General features: G+C 45.6%; 2 protein-coding genes across 14 annotated transcripts in view; one reads left to right on the top strand and one right to left on the bottom strand.

The window, feature by feature from the left end:
• Positions 1-19,392, bottom strand: part of Nup98 (nucleoporin 98 and 96 precursor) — a 131,548-nt gene extending 112,156 nt beyond the window's left edge. Inside the window, 2 exon segments of the mRNA XM_047518622.1 lie at positions 18,770-18,854; positions 19,222-19,392. Coding sequence (XP_047374578.1) covers positions 18,770-18,854; positions 19,222-19,324 — 188 coding nt within the window. The 5' untranslated portion in view covers positions 19,325-19,392.
• Pgap2 (post-GPI attachment to proteins 2) lies at positions 3,166-26,771 on the top strand. 13 transcript variants are annotated; one of them, XM_047518629.1, is made up of 10 exons: positions 3,170-3,259; positions 5,933-6,071; positions 11,904-11,924; positions 12,756-12,870; positions 15,071-15,245; positions 20,060-20,228; positions 24,360-24,612; positions 24,753-24,859; positions 25,488-25,596; positions 25,787-26,771. In XM_047518629.1, exons 5-10 carry the CDS (start codon positions 15,112-15,114, stop codon positions 25,915-25,917), a joined length of 903 nt encoding a protein of 300 aa, XP_047374585.1. In that variant the 5' UTR covers positions 3,170-3,259; positions 5,933-6,071; positions 11,904-11,924; positions 12,756-12,870; positions 15,071-15,111; the 3' UTR covers positions 25,918-26,771. The 13 variants fall into 13 exon arrangements, with proteins under 13 accessions (XP_047374588.1, XP_047374585.1, XP_047374584.1 ...); XM_047518628.1 differs by having other exon boundaries at positions 5,933-6,173; XM_047518632.1 differs by lacking the exon at positions 5,933-6,071 and having other exon boundaries at positions 3,166-3,259.
• Positions 26,772-26,804: the final 33 nt, after the last annotated feature.

The raw sequence follows: 26,804 nt of genomic DNA, 5'->3' as shown, positions 1-26,804 counted from the left end.
ATTCAAGGAAAAAAAAACACTTGTATGATTACTCTGAGAGTTAAATTAGCTCTTTTTTTTTTTTTAACAGAAAACCATTTCTTATTTCAAAGAATGAATGATAAACAATGGTTATTAAGATCTGATGTAAAAATTAGAATACTGAAAACTTGTGTTCCACATGGAGTTCATCAGCTTTCGAATTCTTAAAAAGACATACCTGATGAGATGGATGGAAATAGTAACAAGTGTGTAATTAAATGTGTCAGCATGTAAATCTATGTAATTCAGTGAACAATTTGTAAATGACCAATGCATGAGGTTATAAAATCATTCATGAGTAATGATACAAAGTTTGAGACAGACCATTAAAATAGAGCACATAAGTTCAAAGATGTAAAATCACTAAATTTCTTAGTCCCCTAGCTTTTCAACAAGTTGCATATTTACAATAGATTAAAAATTAAATTAGTATTACTACACCTTACTTCCCAGATTAACTGCCACTATATTAGCAATATTGCAATAAAATAATACATTTGATTTTTTTCCATGCTGCAAACTGAATTCCTAAAAATACTTGCTCTTAGTTATCCAGGAGCTAGTGGACTGGAACAAAATACCATGTAACATATAAACAGTAAGGGTATCCTTATCTGTGCCCATATTTCAGGAACACACAAATATCCAGCCTACTTATTGGCTATTTTTAGGTTTAACTTCTCCACATTTGTTTATGTAGTCAAAACAACCACACTTACTGAGGGCCTACTATGTGCCAAATAACCCAAATACAAAGACAAAAATATTTACTACAGTCTAATAAGACGACAAATAGCCAAAATACAAAATGATGTGCTATAAATAGAAGTATCAAATAAGCTTTATGGAAGCTTACAGGGGACAGAATGCCAGGAAAGGCTTCCCAGAAGAGGGTAATCCTGCAACTGAAAATGTTACAGAAAACATACCCCGCTCATTGTTTAATATTTAGACTACAGTTCTGTTCTGCTCTTATGAACTACTAGTTTTTAGTTTTTGCTTTGTCATATAAACAACTGCAAAATGACAATCTGGTGGGAACAGATCAAAGTGGCAACTCAGTTCATTTCTTCAAATCTTAATGAAGAGTCAAAAATGATTTTATCAAAGTTCCCAGTACCTCCATACTGTCCAACCTCTGGTTTTGCTTCTCATTTTTTGAAAACTTGAGTCTACATTGCCCATGCTGGCCTCAAACTTTGGGGTTCAAGCAATCATCCTGCCTCCACCTCCCTCAACCCTGGAGTATCTGGAACTGCTGGCATACACTGCCATACCCGGCTTGGTTTGGCTTTTTTTTTTTTTTTAATATTCTAAGTTCTTCCACCTAATAAACACTGTCACCCAGGTAAACTTCTAAACTGTCACTGGGAATGATCACCACTCCTTTCTTCCAATTAGAAATTAAGTCCAGGAGTTTAATTTCCTGGACCTCTCCTACTACAATATTTCACTGTGAATTCTGCACCCCAGAGGAGCTATGAATTCTACAGTACAACTACAACGTGACTGCCGCCTAGTTGTCTAAGTCTTGTAAATATTCCCTGCTGTCTATTCCAGTACTGTTGTTAAGTCACTAGCTGAACTTTCTCCTCTGGGCCTCCAACAGCTGACCTAAGTCAAAAATTCCAATTTAGCACGGTAAACTAGCCAATGACTTTTATCCATTCGTTTTCAATACATAACATCACTGACATTCTTTAACCTTTTTCTTTTCTTAAGTTTAGTTCTTCAAAGTCTAGGTTAGGGTACTACTAATGAAGTTTCTACCTTATCATGAAAAGAAACGGTATCTATTAATTTGAAAACACCATTGAAAACTGTCTACTTCTAACTACCGAATGCCCCTGGACCCCTCACCCAATCAAACAGAATACCCAATAATGGAGGACTGGAACATACAGGGAGGATATAGTAGTAGAACATTTTCTAATTTCTAATTCTTTTACTCTGGACCTCGGCTTCTTCATCTAGAAAACTTGCATGTAATGTGGAAGGTGGGACTGACTTGAATTAATTAATTTCTAAATTCCTTATGGCTACAATAACCCAGAAATCCAATCTTTCTCCTCAATCCGGCTTTACACAGAACATGTGTATGAACAGAAAAGAACCTTTTACGCCACGGGGCCGACCCTAAATCTCAGATGATGTCTTGAAAAGCTAAGGAATTTCCGACTCACCCGCCTTAACCCTCGGACTGTCCCATGTCTCCTTACCGAGAAAGCGAGACAAATAAAGTCCATCCCGCGGGATCATCAAGGAAGTGCAGGCAAGGCCGTATAGAGGTCTCGAAGCTCTGCCCCAGCAAAGGCCGGCAAATCGCGGGCTCCTAATGTCCGCTCAGTCAATGAATGAGTACAACCAGACAGATGGACGCTCCCTCAGCTTGGGCTGCCACTGGAGACCCTAGGCCTAGACCCCACCGGAGTGCATTTCATCCTAGTGCCTGAAAAACCCGGTCACCCGGCCACAGGGTCGAGGGCCCGGCCCCGCCCCCTCCCTCCGGCCAGAAGGTGCGCGCCCGGGCGCGAGACTTCCGAGCTGAGGGCCTGGGACGCCCCGCGCACTCGCCCTCCCTAAGGGGAGGAGGAGCCTGCGGGTTCCCGGCCGCCGCCGCTCCAGCTCTCACTTACCGCAGTGCTTCGGAGGAGGGGGAACGTCAGGAGTGAGGGACCAAGCCCGTCCGCCACTCGCCGCTCACAGAGCAGCGCGCGGCCGCCAGGAAACCGTCGCCGCCGCCGCCACCACCGCTACCGACCGCCGCTCCGGGCGCAGCGCGCAGAGGGCCCGACTGCGTCACACGCCGCCCACCGTCAGAGGCTCGCTCAGAACGCTCCGCCCTCGCCTTCTGCGCATTCGCAGACAAGGCCGCCACTCTAGGTCCGCCCTGTTACTCATTGGGCAACGAGTCTTTTGAAACCGAACGTGAGGGCGGACTTCGGACGAAGTAGCTGGGGGAAGAGGCGGGGCATAAAGACTAAGGGGAAGGAAAAAGGGAGGAGCGATGGGAGGGACGTGGAGTCCCACCCCTCCGCCGAGGCGGTTGGCTGAGAGAGAGAGAGTCGTGACGTCACAGGGGTCCTCGAAGTGGATTGGTGAGTGGCTAGATAGGTATACACTGGGTGTAGGAAAAGATTGGTGACGCCATACCGAGGCTCCGCCCCCTTCTTTGGAGCGAAAAGACTTCAACTGCGGAAGCTCGGACCAATCAGAGGGAAGGCCCCAGGATGGCTTGGTAACTATTCTACCCTTACCTTGCCCCAGTCCGCAGGCGGTGATGGGAAAGCTGCCTTGTTGCCCTGTTCGCAGTTCCTAGCCATACCACGTGCAGAGCTGGAGGACCCTCCTGGGAGGCTCGTCTGTCCGCATAGCTTGTCTGTGGCTGCTCCGAGGCCCTAAATTCCGATCCGCTTCTCTCCTGACCCATGCCAGTACAGCACACTCATATCCCTCCTGAATTCCTAAGATAGACTTGAGCCTTACAGATTCCCCATGGTAATGGTTCACTATAGGACCTGATACAAATAGACGATTCTTAGAACTTCTTTTTCATCTGCATTTTATTCTTAAAGGCCAGGTTCGAATGTTCCCATCTTCCTGGGATACGTTTGCTAACCTCTCAGCTTATTGGGCTAATAATGCTTGGGCAGGCCTTTGTAGTATCTTGTTCCTTTGTGTGCTATTATTATTTTCCGATATTTTGTGCCCATCCCTCACCCCCACCCCTCGGGAGGTCAGAGCTGCATTTTCTTTTTTATTACTGGGGATTTAACCCGGTAAAATGAACCAAGGGTGATTTACCACTGAGCTACATCCTCAGTCCCTTTTTTTTTTTTGAAGCAGGGTCTAACTAAGTTGCTTAGGGCCTCACTGAATTGCTGGGGTTGACCTTGAACTTGGAAGCCTCCTGTTTCAGCCTCCCCAGTCGCTGGGATTACAGGGTGTATAACTGACCCCTGTGAAAGCTGCATTTTCATCCTCTTTCATTTTCTTTCCTCCTGAGACCTAGCCTAGAGCAGAAACCAGAGGGAGAGGTGGGCATTTCGTAGAAATTAGACCTCTCCAGTGCTGTGGGTCTCACACGGAACAGCAGGAGCTGTACTAAAAAAAGCAAAGTGTACGGCACACTGCCTCTTCACCCACCTTCTCCTGGAACATCAATACAAAATCGAAAAAAGATTTGCCAAAAACTTAGATGAATTCCTGAAAGTTTTCAGTGGTAGCAAGGAATTAGATTATTGTTGAAAAGTGAAGTGGTTGTAAAGATGAAATAAGAAGAAACAGGATACTTTGTCGATGTTCAGTAGATACTTGAAGGAAGAAAAAAGTTAATGTGTGGATGACTAAATAGTAAGACTAATTTAAACATCCATCTGCAACCACCTTCTTCCAACTCCTTTGTCCAAACACCCCTGCTTTCCTTTCCTCTTTCTCTGCCTTTGCTGTACATTAGAAAAGTCATTAGAACTCACTGGATAGTTACAGTAGCTTCCTCACTGCTCTCCTTTGATTTCCTGTCCTTCAATCCTCAAATCCAACTGTTTAAGCCTCACCTCTAGTTTTTTATGTCTGGTGCCTAAGGCCAGGCACACAGAAGGTGCACTGTAGATTTTTGGTGCATGAATGAGTGAATTGGTTTCTTTAGTAGGGGAGTTGAATTTTGGAGTCAGAGAACCCCAGGTCTAAAGCTAGGCCAAACCATGTATTATATGAACTTGGGCAAAGTTTCTAACCCCCTGATTTCATTTCCTTGTCTGTAAAGTGGGAATAACTTTGTTTGCATCACAGGGTTGTTGTGAAAATTAACTGAGATAATATGGGTACCTGGTTCGTGGTAAGCCCTCTATAAAAGACAGATATTCTTTTTTTTTTTTTTTTTTTTTTTTTTTTTTTGGTACTGGTGATTAACCCCAGGGGCACTTAATCACTGATCCCCCAACCCTTTTTATTTTTTTTTTGAGACAGGGTCTCACTAAGTTGCTTAGGGCTTCCCTAAGTTGCTGAGGCTGTTCTTGAACTTGTGATACTCCTTTCTCAGCCTCCCCAGTTGCTGGAATCACAGGCATGCACACAGGCTTATTTTTATTCTTTTAAAAAATGTCAAGGACCTCCTAATCTGAATATACTAAGACATGGATTCTGACACAGAAGGGGAACTCAGAAATGTGTCTTGAGTGAGTGAGCAGGTGAGTACCTTCAGTTCAAAGTACTTATAGATGTGCAGAAGCTGGAATCCTTAATGCATATTTATGGGAAAACATATAGGATGTGAAATACTTCAGGGAGGAATTTCCTGTGACCAGGGTGATTTGTAAGGATCTCTTATTAAGTATTCTGGTAGTCATGTGACCCACAACTCATCATTCCCCGGATCTCCTGAGTAGGGAAGAATATATTTGTGGAACCAGGGTTTCCTGGCCCACACATTCCTACTCTAATTCTCATTAGAGTTCTTCTGGTTATCATCATCTTCTTTCTTCCACTCTGAGGGTAAAGAATTTGCAGTATGTTCTCAAAAACTTGCCAAACTGGTCCTTGTCCTGGACATCAGAGAGTCCAGAGATGCCCAGCTCAATACCATGCTTTGACCAGCTCGTACTAGGAACCTCTAATTTCTTATACATATGACTTGAGAACTCATTCTATGCAACTATGAAAGATTGGTGCTCAGGAAGGAAACAGACCTGTAAGTACTACAGAATCAATATTTATTGAGGTAAAATTCACATAACAAAATTAAGTATTATAAAAGTAAAGGAGCTGGGCAAGGTGGTGCCCCCTTGTAATTCCAGCTACTCAGGAGTCTGGAAGTGACTTTCTTTTTTTTTCTTTGCAGTGCCAGTGATTAAACACGGGGCCTCGTGCCTTTTTAAATTTTATTTTTATTTTTTTCTTCTTTTTTTTTCAGATTTATTTTATGGTGCATTGGACAGAGCAACAGAGCTGGAGTCAAACAGAGCTAAGTTCAAATCCTAGTTCTGTTAGATTTTAGAACTTCACAAATTATTTAACTGTTCTGTGCCCCAGCTTTCTTATCTATGACATGGGTATAATACATCATATTTTATAAGATTATTGTAAAGGTCAAATAAGGTGATGGGATTTGCAAAGGATTGAGTGTTTGGCTCCTGGTAAACACTCAGTAAATGGTAATTCTCTTCCTCTTTTCCTAGAACTTGACAAGAAAGGTTGAGGTTTATATATAGCATATAACTGGATTTTTAGAAATCTTGTGTAAATACCTTTGACTTTTTTTTTTTTTTTTTTTTTTTTGCAATGGGGATTGAGTCCAGTGGTGCTTTATCACTGAGCTACATCCCCAGCCCTTTTTAAAGTTTTTAATTTTGAGACAGGGTCTCACTAAGTTGCTTAAGGCCTCACTAAATTGATGAGGCTGGACTTGAACTGGTGATCTTTCTGCCTCAGCCTCCTGAGTCCCTGGGATTATAGGTACATGCCACTGCACCTAGCTGCCACATTTTGTTTTCCCATTAAAACAGTTAATGAAGGGATGAGGTTGTGGCTTAGTGGTAGAACACTTAGCAATTGTGAGGCACTGGATTTGATTCCTAGCACCACATAAAACTAAATAAACAAAATAAATGTATTGTGTCCATCTGCAACTAAAAATATTTAAAAAAAACAGTTAATGGACATTTGAGTTGTTTCCATTTTTAGCTATTATCAATAATGTTGCTAAAACCATTTGTGTACAATTGTTTGTGGACATGCATGATTACATCTCTTGCATTTATCCCTAGTAGTGGAGTTACTAGTAACTTGTGGTTCACTTCTTCCCCCCATGTCAAATGCTTTATTTCTGATTTTATGTGTTGATTTTTTAAAATTGCTTTTTTAGTTTTTATAAAATATTTATTGAGGTAAAGTTAAAATAACATAAAATTAAGCACTATAAAAGTAAAGGAGGTGGGTATGGTGGTGCCCCCTTAGAATTCCAGCTATTCAGGAGGCTGAGGCAGGAAGATTGCAAGTTTGAGGTCAGCCTGGGCAATTTAGTGAGACCCTGTGTAAAATAAAAATAAAAAGAGCTGGGAGGGAAAAAGAGGAGGGCTGGGGATGTTGTTCAATGATAGAGTGCCCGTGGGTTCAATCCCCAGTACTGCAAAATAAATAAATAATTAAAAATAAATTTTAAAAAATAACAATGAAGGTCTGGGGATGTAGCTTGTGGTAGAGCACTTGGCCAGCATTCCCAAGCACCACACAAATAAATAAACAAATATACTTTTGGCTGGGAATGTAACTTAGTGGTGGAGTACTTCCCTAGTTTTAGTGAGGCCCTGGGTTCAATCCCTAGCACTGCCAAAAAAAAGAAAAGAAAAAAAGTGAATAATTTGGTAGCATTTAATCCATTCACAATATTTATGCAGCTACCCCCTCTATGTAATTTAACACATCTCATCATTCTAAAGCCAAACCCCTTTTCCACCAAGCTGTATCTTCCTGTTCCCTTCTTCCTCCAATGTATAACCACCAATCTAGACTCTGTCTCAATGGATTTATTTACTCTAAATATTTTATATAAATGGAATCATGCAATGTGTGGCCTTTTGTGTCTGACTTCTTATCATGTTTTTGAAATTAATCTGGTTGTAATATATATCTAGTAGTACTTTATTCCTTTTCATGGATGAATAATATCCCATGGTGTGGATATACTATATTTTGTTTATTCATTCTTTGGTTGGTGAACTTTTGGGGTAATTCCATCTTTTGGATATTGTGGATAGTCCTGCTATGAAGATAGGTACAGGTTCCTGTTTAAGTACCTTTTTTCAGTTCTTCAGGGTATATACCTAGAAGTGTGATTGCAGAGTCATATGGTAACTCTATGTTTAACTTTTTAGGAACCACCAACTGTTTTCCAAATTGGCTATACCATTTAATATTTCCAATTAGTGATATGAGGGGTCTAGTTTCTCCAAATCCTTGTCAACACTTATTTTCCTTTTTTTTTTTTTTTTTTTTTTTTTTTTTATCCAAGTATCAACCTTTAGGCCGTACAGTAGTAGACAGGTCTTGTTAAGTTGCTTAGAGTCTTGCTGAGTTGCTGAAGCTGGCCTTGAACTTGTGATCCTCCTGCCTCAATCTCTCCAGCCCCTGGATTACAGGTGTGCCCCACCCTGTGCAGCTCACTGTGGTTTTGATATGCATTTCCCTAATGATGTTGAGCCTCTGGTTAAGAATGCATGTGGTAAACCAGGCATGGTGGTGCATACTTGTAATCCCAGTGTCTTGGGAAACTGAGGCAGGAGGAGCAGGAGTTAAAAGCCAGCCTCAGCAATTGAGTGAGGCCCTAAGCCACTTAGTAAGACCTTGTCTCTACATAAGATGTAAAAAATGACTGGGGATGTGGCTCAGCGTTTAAGCACCCCTGGGTTCAATCCCTGAAAAAATGTGGTAATTTCTAGGGAGAGCACTAAAATAATACTACTATAAAAATATAGTAGGAAAAATGGAATAATCAAAAAGAATGCCAGAAGGAAGAGATATAAATAACTAAAAAAACAATGAAAATCTTTTAATGCTAATCAGTACCTTTATAGGATAGAGTTCTCTGAGGTAGAAGGGGAAAATAAGAACATTGTAGGCCACATAAACAGGGGAAGCAAAAGTAGGGCCAGGAAAGAATGCAGGGTATCCAAGAATACAAACTGGAAGGGAAAGGGGGACCAGAGAAAGTTCTACAGGACAATGAAGATTCAGTAACTGAATCAGGGTTCTGGAAGTAGATTGGTAAGTCTTGGGTGGGTAGTTTAAAGCCATCTAAAGAACATGTCTTGGTCATGAAAAAGATCTCTGAGAAGAACAAAGAATAACAATTCCTCAACCCAGGAAGGATTAACTGATTTTCCTCAGGCTTCCAAGGAGGCTGAGGCAAAGTTTGGCCTGAAGCAGGATGTCTTTAGCACTGTCTGCATCTCTGCCTCTTTACTTTCCTCAACCATGATCACGTCATCCTCCACTCCTAGCAGTTGTTCTTCAGAAGACTTCTTGTGGTTCTTAAATCTTTGCTTGATCCATTTAAATACTGCCCATCCTTCCAAACCCACTTCAGCTGGGCATGGCAGTGCACACCTATAATACCAGCTACTCTGGAGACTAAGACAGGAGAATCAAAAGTTCAAGGCCAGCCTCTACAACTTAGTAAGAGCCTGTCTCAAAAAGTAAAAAGGGCTGGAGATGTGGCTCAGTGGTAAAGCATTCCTGGGTTCAATCCCCAATACCAGGAAAAAGAAATAAAAATTAAATTAAATTGAATATTTTCTGAGTTCCTACTATACACCTGTGCAAGGAATGTATTAAATAGGTGGGGTTTCCATCTTTAAAGAAGCTCCCAGAAAAGTGAAGAAAGAGACAAAAACAAATTATTTTGCTACATTGTAGTCAGAGCCCTAATAAAGGTTTGGTAGAAGGCATCTAATGCTGTTTATGGACCAGGGATGTGGGAAGATCATGGGGTTTGTGGGGGAGATAAGAAGAAAGTCGAGCAAACTTCATGGAAGAGTGAAGTATAACTAGAATGTAAAATTTGTGATTGAGGGCTAGGGTTGTGGCTCAGTGATAGAGCACTTGCCTAGCATGTGTGAGGCACTGGGTTTGATTCGCTGCACCACATATAAATAAATGAATAAAATAAAGGCCTATCAACATCTAAAAAATATAAAATTTGTGATTGAAACATTGGATGGCCAGTTCATGAAGGATGTTAAGTGCCACACTAAAGAATTTGCTCTGATCCTAAAAGCTATACAGAGTTGCTAAATAATTTATTTGTAACAAGGGAGGGATATGGTCAGATCTGTGTTGTAAGAAGAGCTGGTGTAGCTGTAATAGGGAGGATGATAGACATGAGGACAAGGAGACCAGTGAAGGAGATCTCCTATAGGAGACAACTACTCCCATATTCTGATCCTGTCACCTGCCCCTGACATCTACACTACCACCTTGCTACTGGGGGTGGAACATCACTGTGAATATTTCAGTCTTCTTGGGAGTGTGTGGTCTGTATGTGTGGACAGGGAGAGTGAAGCAGTAATTGTGGCTAAATCTGAAACAAGTATATCCAGACTTCAGACAAACCCCACCAGGAGGGCAAGAAACTCCAAAAGCCCTCAAGAGTAGCAGCAGCTACTTGGACAATGGACAAATGCCTGTTCAGCAAACACTGAGTGCCTACTGAATGAGGGCAAGACTAGAAGCTTAAGTGTTTATTCAACTTCTTTAGCTATAAAATGGATTTCATCAAATTTACCTCACCAGATTTATTGAGGATCAAATGACCTAAAGTCCCTGGCACATAGAAAGAACCCCATCCTATTCTTCCAATTTTCATCACATAAATCATGATAGGTAAGTCTTTCAAACTGACAGGAGAAGAAACATATTCAGAGTGAATCAGTGACAACCAAGGTCAGATCATTCAGAGAAGTCTCAACCAGGATGAGTTCAAACTGTAGCTCATACATGGTTTTAATAACCATGCATTGGGTGTCTTCCACATGCCTGGCACATTGCTTTAATTCTCACAACAACCCATTGATGTAGATAATCCAAAAACAATGAAGAAGTTACAGATGAAGAAACTGAGGCTGAGTGCAAAAAGGACCCACATTGCCCAGGTCACCAGAAAAGTAAAGGCAAGATTAGAGAATGTCAAGGTTCAGGCATTCGGAGTGGTCTAGAGGCAGAAGAAAGGGATCCAACCTCAGGGAATGGTACTTGGGGCCAAAGGAGCACACAAGGAGCTAAGATAGGGAACAGGAGCCAGAAGCAGGCACATCTAGGGTGAAGCTAGGCAAGGAGGATGACACGAAGTCCTGAGACAGGAAACCCAAATCTAGTTGTTGAAATCAGATGGAAGTGGTTCTTTTAAGTAGATTTTAGTGATCAATTTTCCCTGAACCCTAACTTTTAAGAACAGGGTGGGGAGAATTCAAAGTCTTATTGTAGAATAAGACACCTGAGTCTGAGGAAAGCTCCAGACTTGAAGTCTCAGTGAGTAAGTCCAAGATATGTCTGTGAATCCCCCACTAGTGCCTGCCACAGAGAGGGCCTAAGATGATGAACAAGACTAAATGCATGAAAAAGAGCTCTGAAAAGTTAACAAATTTGAGCCTGTTTCCCATTCTGCACAGTGGTATATGGGATTAACAATATACAGTGATTGAGAGAATGATCTCAGGTGCCAGGCTTAAATCCTCGTTCTGACATTTACTGACTGGGTAGGTGAGGTACCTTCTGTTTTCCATTGGGAAATGGAGATGTTAATAGTATCTACTTCACAGAATTTTTATGAAGATTAAATAACACATGACACGTAGAAAAGTGCTTGGGATATAGTGGGCGCTCAGAATGTTAATTATTGCTTTGAGGATTTAAATGGGAAAATGTGATGGTAACCATGTCTAGTTCAGAAATCTTCCACCCACTGCAGGAGGGGCTTTTGTTCCCCTCACCCTGGGTCTTTATGGGATAGAATAGTCTTTGCAAAGGGAGCCAGGGGCCAGCGTGGGGAGGGATTTCTAGGGATCATCCCTCTCCTTGTGGGCGGGAGATCCGTTCTCCCTACGCTTTGTTAGACAGGATAGGGCGCCCTCTCCTGATCAAATGTGAGAACAGCACTGGCCCAGAATTTTGGGGGTGGGCCTCACAGGGTCTCTTCCCAAGGCTGAAAGGGCCCAACACCCTCTGAGGAGCAGTTTGGAGGAGGGGCGCTGAGGCAAATCTGCCTTAATGTTTCAGAACGGCGAGGTGAAATCATTCATTTAGAATGTGGGTGGAAGACGAGAAAAACTGGGGTCAGGGAATGATAAAAATCAGGGCCCTGTTCGATTAATTTTATGTTCTTTCAACAGGTGATGGGACGCCGCAGAGAGGTAAGGTGACAAGGTATTTTATCCAGCACTTCACATCTGGATGACCAGGGCGCATCTGACTGTCCTCACGCTGCCAGAATTAGTTGGGGGGGGGGGGGGGCGCGGTGGCGCACGCCTGTAATTCCAGCAACTGGGGAGACTGAGGCAGGGGGATTGCAAGTTCAAAGCCAGCCTCAGCAACTTAACGACATGCTGTCTCAAAACACACACACACACGCACACAGAGGGCTGGAGATATGGCTAAGTAGTTAAGTGCCCCTCCGGTCAATCCCCGGTACCAAACCAAACCAAACAAACAAAACAAGCAGAATTAGTGGGGCCGATGAGGGCTGGAGAGGTATGGTTTGTAGAGACACCCGATTAAGAGGGGAGAGCCAGGGGTCTGGGTCCCCAGAAGCCGGGAGGAGCCTACAGTCCGTGCGGGCGCAGTTTCCTCCCTAAGTTCCGCCCCGAGCGCGCCGGCTCCGCCCCGCGCCCTTCTAGCTCCCGCCGGCCCCCAGCTGCTAGCCCCCTACTCGGCGGGGCCTCCCCCTGGGAACCCCCCAGTTCCCGGCTTGCGCTGGTGTGGCCTCTTCGTCACCAGTGCTTGGGTGAGTATGGGGATGGCTGTGCCCGCCCGCGGGGCAGCCCCATTGGGGAGCTAGGCCACGCGGTCCAGCCTCCACAGCACCGGGCCGAAGCTCTCATGTCCTGGTGCCAGCCCTCTTCTCGCACACACTCCGTATCCCAAGAACAGCGTCTGTCCCGACGTTCTGAACTGACCTCCTTCCTTCCCTCCCCAGCATGGGGCGAGGTGTGCGAGGATTAAGCACGCCCTTCTTTACTCCACAGGGCCTCCTGGTCAGGATTCCTCCCAGGTGCTGCGGATGGAGGCGTGGGGTAGCCTTGGAACCCCGTAGACTATTTTCGAATCCCAGCTCTGCCAGTAAATAGCCTGTGACTTTGAGTAAGTGTTTTTAACCACCTTAAAGACGTTTCCTATTCTGTAAAATGGAAACACAAACTATAGTGCCTACTTCATAGAATTATAGTAAGAATTGAAAAAGACAGTGTATATTAAGTGCTAAACAGGGTGCTTATAGGCAGCCGTTAAATGTGGTGGAGGCGTCTGCTGAGAAAATCACTAGGGACTTTGGAAAGAGGTAGGAATACTCTTAAGCAAGCAGTTTTCAGTTAAGTAGTATGTATGAAGAAGTTAAAGCTGTTTGGGGGGCAAACCTATAGGTAGTGAGCTCCCTGTCCTGAGATGTGAAAGAGTAGAGTGACTAATTTGGAGGGACTTTAAAAGCAATCTAAACTGTCTGATCTCCTTGTTGCACAACTGTGGAAACAGGTCCAGAGTGATTAGGTGACTTGCCCAAGATCACACAGTTAAAAAGGAGGCCAGACATACCTCCAAGAACAAACTGGAACAGACTGTCCTTTTTTGTTGTTTGTTTTTTGTTTTGGAAACTGTACCTTGAAATAACCTCATTACCCCCCTGCCTGGGACAGGGCTTGTTTGTTCCCTGAAAATTATCTAGTCTTCAATTAGGGAATCCCAGGGGTTCCTGAGGTACCTGGAGCTGCAGGCTTTGGGGAGGGATGTTGGGAGGATGGACTCCATCTACTCCAACTATAGAGTCTGGGTTTGGACTGGGTGGGGTGCTTCCCATCTAGGGCCCCGAGAGACTTACAGTCCATTCAGAGATGATCCAGAGAATGTGTTGGATTTGGGAGGGTCACCAGAGCCACTTCCAACTCCCTGGGGATATCCCTGACTACCTCCCCACCACCTAGGGAAAAATGAAATTTGAGAACTTGTGGCAGGCTGCCTGATTCAGCCTGGCAGAAAGGCAGAAGCTTATCCACCTGGATTGTTGTGGAGTGCCAGGAGGCCAACCTAACTGAAGTCAAAGTTCAACCTGAGGGTGGGACCTGAGGGTGGGGCCAGGGATAGTTAGGACTTGATTTGGTAAGGCTTTTGAGACCAGAAGGACAGGTTTTTTATGTATCTGGAGCCAGCCCTAACTTGGCATCATGAATTCTAAATTCCAGACATGATTTAGCTTAGCCCAGCTTTGAAAAAGGACTTTTCTCCCTCTGCATCTTGGTTTCTCTATCTTTACAGTGGGAACAGGACTGATTGACTAATCTATGTAGGATTTGGTTTTTCTATTTCTTCCTCCTTTGGACAGCTACTTCTTTTCCCTCCCTCATTCCAGTCTTAATATGACCTTTCTGCCCAGAGTTCTGACCCAGAGAGGAAGGGGTCAAGAAAGGCCAGAGTTGCCATGTGTAAACTTTTCAAGGGCTCTGTACCTCCCTACTGCTGGTTTTCCATTTACTTGCTACATGACCCTGAGTAGATACCTGCCTTAATTTTCCCTTCTATTTACTGAGGGTGGTTGGGCTAGGATTGTTGGTGTTATTCTTAGCTATTATGGTTCTTGACCTTAGATACCCTCGTCTGAGGGAGAAATCACAGTTCTTAAGAGCTCTCCTGTAGTCTCAGGGAGAGGGTGGACTGGCCCCTGGGCACTGGGAAGCCTCCAGAAGCTGACCAGGCAGCTCTCTCCTGCAAACAGCAAGCCTAGACTAATGCCATGCCTGATTCTGCAAAGCCTTTCACCCTCAGAGCACGTGAGGCAACAGACAGGGACAAACAGGAGTTCGAGGTTCTCTCAGCTTCCATGGAGGCCCTGATGTTGTGAACTGCTGTGCCTGCACACAGAGCATGGGAAGGGACTGGAGGTGCAGGAGGGCCCTGAGCCAGTGAGTGAAGTATGGAGGCTGGGCCTTAGGCTCAAAGGCGTGGGGGAGGAGATGGGCTATCCTGTCCACTGGTTGGTTTTAGAAACAATGAGAGACTAGATAAACCAGCTTCTATAGTCCTAGGCCTGTAGAGCCAGGCAGAGGGGTGAGGAGAAGGTTTCCCAATCTATTCAAGTTTCATCCTACTCTAGATTGGGTTCATTATCTTGCCTCTGAAATTGAGGCTGAGTGTTGAGACTGACTCTGAGTCAGTCTTCCTTATCCCTGGCAGAAGCTGTTCAAATTTAGGATACGTTCTTCTCAGATTCCCCACCTGACTGAGCACAATGGCTGACATCACTGAGTCCCAGCCCACTGTATGGGGCCCTGACAGCACACCACTCCATCCCCAGGTCTGACAAGATGTACCAGGTCCCACTGCCACTGGATCGGGATGGAACCCTGGTCCGGCTCCGCTTCACCATGGTGGCCCTGGTCACAGTCTGCTGTCCACTTATCGCCTTCCTCTTCTGCATCCTCTGGTCCCTGCTCTTCCACTTCAAGGAGACAACGGCCACACACTGTGGGGTAGGGCTTTGGGGGCACTTGTACCTCATATTCAGGCCCATCTAGATCTATTTTGGATCCTGATTTTATTTTGACAGGATTAGCCAGCTTTTTAGTGGGGCCCATAAAATATACTGGGCTTCTGGTGGGGGGTTACCTGAAAATTGAGGTCTTAAAGGATTAAACTCCTTCCACCTTCACTGGGGTTGGGGCCACTGAAAATGGGCAGCCTCCAAACCCAGAACCTAATCATTACTTCAAAGAGGGCACATTCAGGAGCCCCATCATTTTCTGGAATATAAAAAGAACAGGACTGGGCTAGAGGGCATTTTGGGTTTCATAGTGGTACTGTGGGCTTGTACCTGTCTTTTTGAGAATGTGATTGTGTGTGTGTGTGTGTGTGTGTGTGTGTGTGTGTGTGTATGTGAGAGAGAGAGAGAGGACTATATATAATGACTTTGAGCGGGGTTTGCATGTGAAAGAAAATCTTACCAGCATCTATATAGGAACCCAATTATGTGTATGTGTATATGTTCTGGGACAGGTCCCATGACCTGAGGCTCCACCAATGGTCATCTACCCTCTGGATAGGAATACGGGGCATCTGGGCCATGAAGACAGGAGAGTTCTTTCTCTGTAGGATATCAAAGTAAATAGGGTAAGACCTGCATTGAGCTCTGCTATGTTCTTAGTTCATTCACTGAGACCCAGAGATTCACTTATCCATGTTTGAAGTGAGGTTGAGCCAGGTAGAGTGATGCATACCTATAATCCCAGTGACTTGAGAGGATGAGGCAGGAGGATCAAAAGTTCAAGGCCAGCCTCAGCACCTTAGTGAGACCCTGTCTCAAAACAAAAAGGACTGGGGATGTAGCTTGGTGGTAAAGTGCCCCCAGGTTCAATCTCCAATACTAAAAAAATAAAATAAATAGTGAGATTGCTAATTCCTGTTCTACTCTTTTCCAGGACTAGTATAGGCTCTAGATAGTAGAAGGATGAGAAAGCAGTTTGGGGAATATGGAGGGTAAGGGGCAGGAGGATGAGGAAGAAGAGATTGTTAGAGAGGAAGTTAGCCTTAGGACTCTAGGTAAGAGGCAGGACCTGGACATGGACCTTTGGGCTAGCCTATGAGAGAGTTTTGAAGACCCCCAGCTAATCTGCTTCAGAGAAAGAAGTAGAAGTAGAAATAACAGAGAGGTCTGGCTAGGAGTTTGGGATGGGAACCACTTCTTTTGCTCATATGATCTGTCAGTGAATAGCCATGAGCCTTTGAGTGTGGGTACCTAGTCTGATGAGATCTGATGCTAGGAGCTATCAGAGGAAATTTGACTGGAAGGAAAGGGAGTGACCAGGTGATCTGAGGGAGAGGATTACTCTTCTGACTTAGTGATTACTTCAGATAATGCATCAAATGTTCCCATTACTCTGGCAACTCTGGTTCATCCCACAGAGCTCTACCAAGATGTCTTCTCCTCTAGAAAGCCTACCCCTTTGGACAAACTTATCACTCTCTCCTCTGGGTGCTTAACCGTTCCCTGTATTATCTCTCATATACTTCTATCATATTATATATTTGTATCTGTCTGTCTCCTTGAGGGTAGACAGTGCATCTGAGTCAGAATGTATTTATTGAATAAATGGATAGGACCCCCAACCTAATGCCCCGAGAAAAGGAAGACATGGTATAAAGCAGTCATAGTCTGATCAAAATTATAATATTTATACATCATATGGCATTAAACAGAGTAGGCTGTTTGCTCTGACACTTGTGGCTAGCCCTGAGGGCTGTGGGATTGATGACCTTGTATACCTATTATCCACTCTTGGCATACCTGTTGGGAAACTAAGGCATAGGTAGTTGCTGGAGATTACTTGGTCATCTGGAGCAGTAGTAGGTCTAGCTGGGACTCCCCTATTGGATCCAATTGGTGCTTTTCATATATGCTTTGCATTTCTCATCTGGAATATTCCAGGAACTGAGCATGGTGGTGCATGCCTGTAATCCAAGCAACTTAGGAGGCTGAGACAAGAGGATCACAAATTTAAGGCCAGCCTCAGCAAATTCAAGGCAAGCCTGGATAGCTTAGCAAAATGGTGCCTTAAAATTAAAAAAATGACCCCAGCACCGAAAAAAAAAAAAAAAAAAAAATTTAAAAAATGAAAAGGGCTAGGGATGTAGTTCAGTGTTAAAGCTCCCCTGGGTTTAGTTCCCAATACCTCCCCCATCCCCCAAAGTAGAATATCCTAGGAATGGCCAAACCTAGGAATGAAGAAAGCAACCTAGCACAACACTTTTATAATTGATGACTTTTCCTCTGCTTGCACATGCCCTGTGATGGGATTTCCTTCCTCTTCAGGTAACCTGTTCTAAGGAGGCTTAGTAGGTAACAATCTCTCTCTTTTTTTGGTACTGAGATTGAACTCAGAGTCACTTGACCACTGAAGCACATCCCCAGCCCTTTTTTATATTTTATTAGATAAAGGGTCTCATTGAATTGCTTAGTGCCTTACTAAGTTGCTGAGGCTGGCTTTGAACTAGTGCTCCTCCTGCCTCAGCCTCCGTAGCTGCTGGTATTACAGCACCACACCCACCAACGATCTCTTATACTGAGCATAGGTAGTAAGCATAGATTTTTTTTTTTTTTTTCTTTCTGGTAAGTCTCTGCCCTGACCCTGGCTCTGCTTTGATAGCCATGGAACTATTCTTTTCTGGCTTTAGGTCAACCTGCAGAGATTGAGAAGATAGCAATGGGGCTTCCTGAATATCTTGTTTGTGTGTATATGTGTGTGTGTGTGTGCGCATGTGTGTGTTGCTGTGTGCTGGGGATTGAACCCAGGGGCACTCTATTGCTGAGCTACATCCCCAGCCCCACCTTTTTTTTTTTTTTAAACTTTGAGACAGGGTCTCACTAAGTTGCTGAGACTAACCTTGAACTTGTGATCCTTCTGCCTCAACCTTCTGAGTTGTTGGAATTACAGGAGTGTGCCACAGCTCCTGGCTCCTTAGGAGGTGTTTTTAGATAGCATAACTCTAGTTTCTTCAGGCAACACTCTCAGGATATGGCCTCCAGGCTTCTCCCCACCCGTAACATACCTTTGGATTCGACCCAGTTGGTAACTGCTTTCTGTGCTGGTCCTTGATCTGGACATAGGACTTAAGGTAGCCTGGGTGGTATAGGCAAAAGTAGGACTGTTCATTCCTATTTGTGACTGTTAGACCTCTGTTGATGCAGCCTGAGCTGCCATTAGCTGTTTCCCTATAGGTACAGGCAGGATGCTGACGTCTCATATTGAGATCTGCCTAGATTTCTTTTTAATCCTGTGATTCTATTATTATTATCAGAGATTAGCCAGTTCTCTAATGAGGTACAACACACATACTTGGTTCTGCTCCAGTCAAAAAGGGTCAGATCCCATTCTGTTTTCTCTCTTTCCTTTTCTAGAAACCTGCATGCATCCCTGGGTACAACCCTCAGAGAGGTCCCCACCCCCACCCCTGGCAAAGAAGCTGCAGGGAACTGACCTCAACCACTATCACTTCTTACCATTGCAGAGTGTTCCAGGATTTATGATGTGGCCTTGTTGATCCTGGGAAGGCTGTGTGCCTGGACAGGCGTGGAGAACTGGGCTCTGTGGGCGGGAGGGCAGGCCCTGAGGAACTAGGGGTGGGACCCTCCTGTCTTGGAGCAGTCTCAGTCTGGCTAGAGCCCTCAACTCAAGCCCCGGATTCTTCAGCACCCAGTGTGAGTGTTGCTTAGTGAGCCCCCCCCATCCCTGATGAGGAGGTGAACTAGTAGGCTGGGGTCTCCTTAATGAAGGGAAGTGTAAGTCGCAAGGGGAGATTTGATCTTAGGCCTTTTACAAAGCCATTTCTGTCTGCCTCATCTTTCCCCAGGAGGGAGCCAGCTTGAGGGGTCATAGTGGTCGGTGCAGTAGGGGATTCAGGGAGGGAGAAGGGAAAGGAAAAAAAACCCAGCTCCGTGGGTTTATGTCTGACCTGGACAGAGGCTTCCTGGGTCTGGCTCGGCACAGAAGGCTGATACTGAGTGAAGAAGGTTTCTGTGATCCTCAGATTCCCCCATCTTTGGATTGGGTGACATAGTCTTCTTAGATGGGGAGACAGGGGTCTGAACCTTCACAAGGACCCTGATATTCTGGGATCAGGGTGCTGATGGCCTGAGGCTTGGCTCATTTAGACCCTGGGGGTGGGAGGGCTGGTAGCCTATGGCCCCACTGAAATAGGTTCTAGGACACTCCCATTGTTCCTAGTTGAACTTGGTTGAGGAGGAGGAATGTGGTCAGACAGGGTGAGTGGGAGGGCTTTAGCCGGTTCAGGCCAAGGGTCCTTTGTTCAGGTTACTTGGCCTGAAGGAAGCCTTGACTTAGAGCCTTAAGCTGTACAGTGTGGCAAGAAGCCTTAGTCCTCGGGTTTGATCCGGGTACAGTTCTGAACCTCAGTCTCCCTTTCTATGGGATGGGAATAATAATCTTTCCACTTCTAATCCTTCTCCTCAGTGACTGTGAGGGTCGTGAGAGTGAGGTGATCCTTCAGAACTCCCAGGTCCAGTCCCCTGGAATCTCTATTGCCCAGGTTCTTCAAGAGGTGAACCTAGAGTTTCAGTGTGCCAGGGTATTCCTAAGAGCTGCTCCTGTCCCATCTCCCACTGTTCCTCGGCAGTCTTCCTTTCCCCCTTATGTCCTTTCTATCATTTCTGCTCTGACTCTTCCTTATACTCTGAGGAATCAGCTCTGGAAAAGGCCCCACTTTCCAAAGTCCAGATATTTCACCAGGCCCCAAGTTGTGTCCCTTGCCCTTCTCGGGCCATTTCCTACAGGATGTTCTCTGCGGCCTCCCAGCCCTTGGACCCCGATGGAACTGTGTTCCGGCTCCGCTTCACAGCCTTGGTCTGGTGGGTCATCACTTTCCCTGCGTTCGGCTTCTTCTTCTGCATCATCTGGTCCCTGGTGTTCCATTTTGAGTACACAGTGGCCACTGACTGTGGGGTGAGTGCCAGGCTCCCTAGCACCTGGGTCAGGGCCAGGATAAGAGATAATAGTAAGGCAGGAATTAGAGAGTAGGAGAGAACTAGAGGATCAGAAAAGGGAAAGGGATAAAATGAATGGTGGAGAATTTGGCAGTAGAGAATCAGAGTGGATATAGATTCACAGTCCTCCAAGAGTTTGAAGAGGATTATAGAAAGTTCAAAGGAGCTGGGTACGGTGGTACACATCTGTAATCCCAGTGGCTCAGGAGGCTGAGAGAGGAGGATCACAAGTTCAAAGCTGGTCTCAGCAACTTAGCAAGGTCCTAAGCAATTTAGCAAGACTCTGTCTCTAACTAAACAACAACAACAAAAGGCTGAGGATATGGCTCACTGATTAAGCACCCCTGGGTTCAACCAAGAAAAAAAAAAAAAAAAAAATCCAAAGGAGTTGGGGCAGGGGAGGGTTGATATGGGAGAGAAGGGAAGGGGTTGGAGGACTGGGCAGAAGTGATCATGAGGGGGTAGGGGGTGGTGCTGAAAAAAGACCAGACTGCAAAGGAAGCTAGGACTGAGAAGGTACAGTTAGGCCCAGAGCCAAAAGTAACAGGTGGGCTTAGCCCTACTCTGGAATCCTCAAGCTTTGTTTCTCCACTGGCAGCCCTAGGCCCCGCAACCTGTGGGGTCCACTCAGGGCTCTGCTAGCTGGAAACCTGGATGAACTTCTTACTTCCCAGATCAGTCCACTGGTTCTTTCCTGAGGGACCAGGGGTAGAAGTTCTATGCCAGTGGCATGGAGTTGAAAATGGACTTGCTCTCAGTATTTCATTCCTGTAAGAAATAGTTCTTGGACACAAATATAGTGAGTTGGGATTTTTTTTTTTTTGGGGGGGGGTGGTGCTGGGAATTGAACCCAGGGCCTTGTGCTTGCAAGGCAAGCACTCTACCAACTAAGCTATATCCCCAGCCTGGGATTCTTGAGATAAAAGGGAATAAAGGGTTTTCAGGGCTCAGAGGAATCACCTACACCAACTTGGACAGTGGAGAAGACTGACTTCCTACAGGAGGGGGCATTGTTGTTGAGAGATGAGGGGATGTGAAGAAGGATCTTTATGAGTGCCAGACCAACAACTTTGAATTTTATCTAGAGGACAATGGGGAGCTTTGGAAAGATTTTAAGCAGGAAAAGGGACATGATTAGATTTGTCCTTTAGAAGATCATCTTAGCTCCTGAGTGGAGAAAAGATTTAAGGGTAGGTACAAGAATTGGGATGCTAGTGCAGTGACTCATACTATTGGAGACCAGAGGTAAGATGGGGACTGTGAGGATAGAGAGGAGAGGATGGAGTCCAGAGAGGAACAGGAAATAGAATTGACAGGAATTAGAATTTTGTTTAGTTGGCAAGATGTAGTAAGGCAGCAAGGTAGGTAGAGAAGTCATTTATAATTTGGGGGGACTTTTGTCTGGGACCAAAGGAATGAATCTAATGGTAAAAATCAGGAATTCTTGGAAACCTCACTTTGTGAGTTTGTGACCTACTGCCCTGTCAGAAAGGGGTTTTCTACCCTTTTCTCAGTACTTTTAGCTCTGGGCTCATGGGAAGATTTGGAGTGAGCCGTGTACCTGGTCTCTGTTAGCTCCTGTTATTGCTTATTGCTTATTGCTGGCACAGTTGGTGAGTGGGCAACTTATGTGCTGGGAAGGGGGGCGGAGGTGGGATATATATATATATATATATTTGATTTTGTGTGTGTGTATGTGCATATGCACACGTGTACCTGTGTGTGAGTGCCTATGATGGAAGACAATCCCTGCTCTTAGAATCTCATCCTAATCTGAGAGGACTTTGTGAAAACATCAGTCATAGGCCCTGACTCTCACTTCCTCCCGAGGCCTGCCCCTAACTCTGTATTATCTACCCAGTACTTGTTCCCAGCATCAGTCAGGGCTCATCACCTTTGAATGCTTTGAACTCTCCCAGTCAGGCTTTAGGTACTGGTCCTGTTCCTCTTAAAAAGTAGCTGAGATTAGGGAGCAGTCTTCAGAATAAATATTCCAGGAATTTGAGGCAACACTCTGATTAACCCAACTGAGAGGAACAGAGAGGCTGAAAAATCAAGGAGACTGGGAGGCTCACTGTGTCTGGTGTCCCACCTTTCAACCCATTAACAGGCCTTCCTATGCTAACTGGCCATGTGACTCACAGCCTTCTTGCAGTCTGTTCAGGGAAGTCTATCTTCTATAATCTGTCATTTATTATACCTACTGGGTGCCAGACACTGCAGATGCTTTACATTCATTAAATGTAGAATTCATAATCACTCTTCAGGGTAGGTGGTGTTATACCTGGGTTACCAATGAGGAATTTGGAACTCAGAGAGATGAAGTACCTTGCTCAAGGTCCCCCAGCTAAGTTTGGATGCAGACCCATCTTTATGAAGCTCCAAAGCCTCCTGCTGCCTCTTCACTGATTATTCAGAGTGAGCATCTTAAGCTGTGGTACCTCAAGCCATGGCCTTGAGAGCAGTGACTTCTCTTGGTGAACTCTATACTTCGCTTCCTATGACAGTGCTGTACTTAGCTTCCTCCACACTTTTTTGTGGAGGCCATGCAGTCCCCAACTGATCCTACCCCAGGCCTACTCCTCTGTGAACTGTCTCTAATTTTTCCCACCTTCTCAGTAGTCTGGAGACCCATTCGGCATCTCTACTGGAGGAAAGGAAGGGTCTTTCAGAGCTCCATCTCTGAAGTCTTGTTCCTTTAACAGGGTCATTTCCTTGTTGGGTCACTGGCTTCTGACACTGCCCTGGCCCTTGTTGAGAGTTTAAAAATGTCTACGGAAGCTGGGTGTAGTGGTGCATGCCTGTAATCCCAGCAATTTGGGAGGCCGAGTCTGGATGATTGAAAGTTCAAGACCAGCCTCAGCAATTTAGTGAGACCCTGTGTCAAAATTAAAAAAAAGAAAAAGAAAAAGAAAAAAGAAAAGAAGGACTGGGGATGTGGTTCAGTGGTTAAGTGCCCCTGGGTTCAATCCCTGGTGCCAAACCAAACCAAACAACAAGAAAAGGGTTATGAAAAGTGTGGGCAGTGGACTGGCAACTTCCAGTCTTAGAAACTTCTAAAAATGCAGGTGCTTGGGTTTCAAACCTGCATTTTCACACATTTCCCTTGTGAGTTGTATGCATTAAGTTTGCAAAGCATTGCTCCAGGGCAGAAAGTATTAAGAGATGCTCCCATTCCTGGATAACCTGTTTCCATCTCAAGTACTGTTCACTTGTCCCATATTGTCTCACCTCTAATTTCAAGCAACACCGGTCCTTGAAGCCTCTTCCTTCCTCAGCCTGCAGTGAGGTTGCATTTCCTGAAGGAATGAGGAGTTCCAGGTATTGAGAAAGATGAATAGGGGAGATGCACAAGAACAGGGCCAATTTCTCAGACTATACCTGGTTAGAAGCATCCACTTTCTTTTTTTTTTTTTAATATATATATATTTTTATTTGTCAATGAACCTTTATATATTTATATGCGGTGCTGAGAATTGAACTCAGTGCCTCACACATGCTAGGCAATCGCTCTACCACTGAGCCACAACTCCAGCCCCAGAAGCATCCACTTTCTTAATCAGGATCAGAATACCCTTCTGGTCTAGCTCCCCCAGGATCTCACAGCACCCTCTACCACTGTGGCATACTTGCTGGGAGGAATGAGTGCAGCTGGAAGCAGTGAGAGGAACGGCTCAGCGAGGTAGCGCTGTTCTAAGGAAAGTCAGAGAGTCTGTGACATCTCTGTCCTCAGGACTGATCCTGGAGTCCCGGACTCCTGGGACTCCCTTGGGGTCTTGAGACCCAGCTCTAAGGGGATAGGCATAGGGAACATCTGTACCTATCTACACACCTGCCCAAATGTGCAGGTTCCAATTTGTGGGGAGATGGAGAATGCCTGCTCTGCCCCTACACAAATCTCACCCTGGCTGGGGAATGAAAACCTGCACCCTGGGCCCATGACCTGGAAGGGAAGGTCTCTTGGGAGAGCTCTTGGAGCACCTGAAAGGAAACTTCCTGGAGAGAAGGGGCTGGAGCAGGGCCTGTGACTATGATAGATGGGGTGGGCAGGGCAGTGGAGGCCATGCCCAGACCAGTTACAACTTTCTAGGTGCCCAATTATCTGCCCTCGGTGAGCTCAGCCATCGGCGGGGAGGTGCCCCAGCGCTATGTGTGGCGCTTCTGCATCGGCCTACACTCAGCACCCCGCTTCTTGGCAGCCTTTGCCTATTGGAACCACTACCTCAGCTGTGCTTCCCCGTGTCCTGGCTACCGCCTGCTCTGCCGCCTCAACTTTGGCCTCAACGTCGTGGAGAACCTCGCACTACTAGTGCTCACCTACGTCTCCTCCTCTGAGGACTTCAGTGGGTGATCCCACGGCGGAGGGGTGGAGATGGGTTTGGGAAGGGGACACAGCCTGCCCCTTCTCACACACAGATCTTCCTGTGGAAGGGTGAGGGCGCTGCCGGCTGTGTGTGCTCCCCATCCTCCTCTCTCCCTCCAGCCATCCATGAAAATGCTTTCATTGTGTTCATCGCTGCTTCCCTCGGTCACATGCTCCTCACCTGCATTCTCTGGCGGCTGACCAAGAAGCACACAGTAAGTCAGGAGGTACGGTCTACCCCTATTGGGCTCCAAGGGGCCCAGAAGAAAATCAAGGACATCTGTCCTCAGGATGCTGGTAATGATGAGGTGGGAACTGAAGGTCTAGAAGAAACCCTGGCAGAGGGGTACTGGGTTTGGGGCTGAAGCATGGAGACAAGTGGGGAGTGGCTCATTTGTCAGAATCTAGGACTATGTTTGGGTAGTGAAGGAGATAAGAATAAAAGAGATGGAGACTCCAAATGGGGGTAAAATGAGTAGTAGCAGCCAGGCTCCAGTGGGTTAGGAACAGGGCCAGGGGACTGCAGTCTATAGATTCTACCCACCCACACACATGCCTTTCTTTGCCACATAGTACCTGAGGGGTGTTGGGTTGGTGGGTGACTCCATGTAACTTTTATACTCCATCTGCCTGAAATGGAAGGGGCATGGGATACCACTGCTCCTTGGGCTCATCAGTCCCCCAAATGCAGGGATGTGAACATACTCATCATTCCTGCTGCCCATGCATGTACCCCCTTCCATGACCACTATGGGAACCAAGGGAGGGAAGACCCCTTAGGAACTGGGGCTAAGAGGGGAAGCTGCCCACACATATCCAATAAGCTGCAGAATGATCAGACAGCCCACCCCCTAGGATCGCAAGTCCTACAGCTGGAAACAGCGGCTCTTCATCATCAACTTCGTCTCCTTCTTCTCGGCACTGGCTGTCTACTTTCGACACAACATGTATTGTGAGGCTGGAGGTGAGGCCAGGCTAGGATCCATAGATGGTCATAAGTGACTTTGGGGCAGTTGTGATGTTTTTGATAGTGGGCAATAGTCTTGGGCACTGGCTGCCATTGCATTCCATGTAGTGGGATGGTGATTTAAGAGGCTCCTAAAAGGAGGTAACAGGAGGTTCACCAGGCCCTATTCCTTGTGTCCTTACAACAGTGTATACCATCTTTGCCATCCTGGAGTACACTGTCGTTCTTACCAACATGGCGTTCCACATGACAGCCTGGTGGGACTTCGGGAACAAAGAGCTGCTCATAACCTCTCAGCCTGAGGAAAAGCGATTCTAACACCTTTGCTGCTGGGAGAAAGCAGCTCACTGCCTAGAAACAAGAAACCACTCTGGCCTTCCCCATACCCGTGTCCTCTCTGGGTCCTTCTGAAACTGGGGATAGGGAAGAAGGGCAGCAGGGCATAGGACAAGGCTGACCCCAGGATTGCTGGCTTCTCCTCTTCAACCCTCACACAGCCACAGGGGCCTTCAAGTAACATCATTCTAAACTGACAGGCCCCAAGAAGCTGAGCTGGAAGGAGAGCTCCACCACTTGGTGCTAAAAAAAGTTCTGAGGTTTATGACCACCATCCAATTTTTGGCTTTTACTGAGGTCAGGGACTACTGAACAGTGGCTGCAACTTCAAAACCACAGCCATATCCATGTCATTCACTTGACTAGCGTCTAATGATCTTCCATGCCCATCTAGGCCTGTGGCTATAGTCCCCTGCTGAGTTTGCTCAAGTGTTTTAGTCCTGACTTCACCTCTTTTATTTAGTGTGGGCCCTAGGGTGTGTACCCTTACCTATCTGAGCCTCAGTGTGTCCATGTGTATGATGGGGGGAGGTGGCAGTTTTTGATCCCCAATGGTTCTGCCAGTGTGGTTCTGATATCATCTGATGGAAGTGGTCTATACCTGAAGGATGACCTGTTCCAGAAAAAGCACCAGCACAGCATGTATTTCTCTTCCCTTCTGAAATCACTGGCCTACAGACCCTTCCTCCTTTGCAAAGGTATGGGGTGGAGGGGTCAGAGGCACAGTTCCTACCCCAACATGAGCTTTCTGGTATCTATCTCCCTATTGCCCCACACCTTGAGCTCTTTTGGTTGTACATTTTATTTCAAATGAAAATAAATTTTTTTTTCTTTTGCCAACAACCTGGGCTAACTTTGCTAGTCTTGAG

Source organism: Sciurus carolinensis, chromosome 11 (assembly GCF_902686445.1).
Source record: "Sciurus carolinensis chromosome 11, mSciCar1.2, whole genome shotgun sequence".
Classification (NCBI taxonomy): domain Eukaryota; kingdom Metazoa; phylum Chordata; class Mammalia; order Rodentia; family Sciuridae; genus Sciurus; species Sciurus carolinensis.
This window is presented reverse-complemented; position numbering and strand designations above follow the sequence as displayed.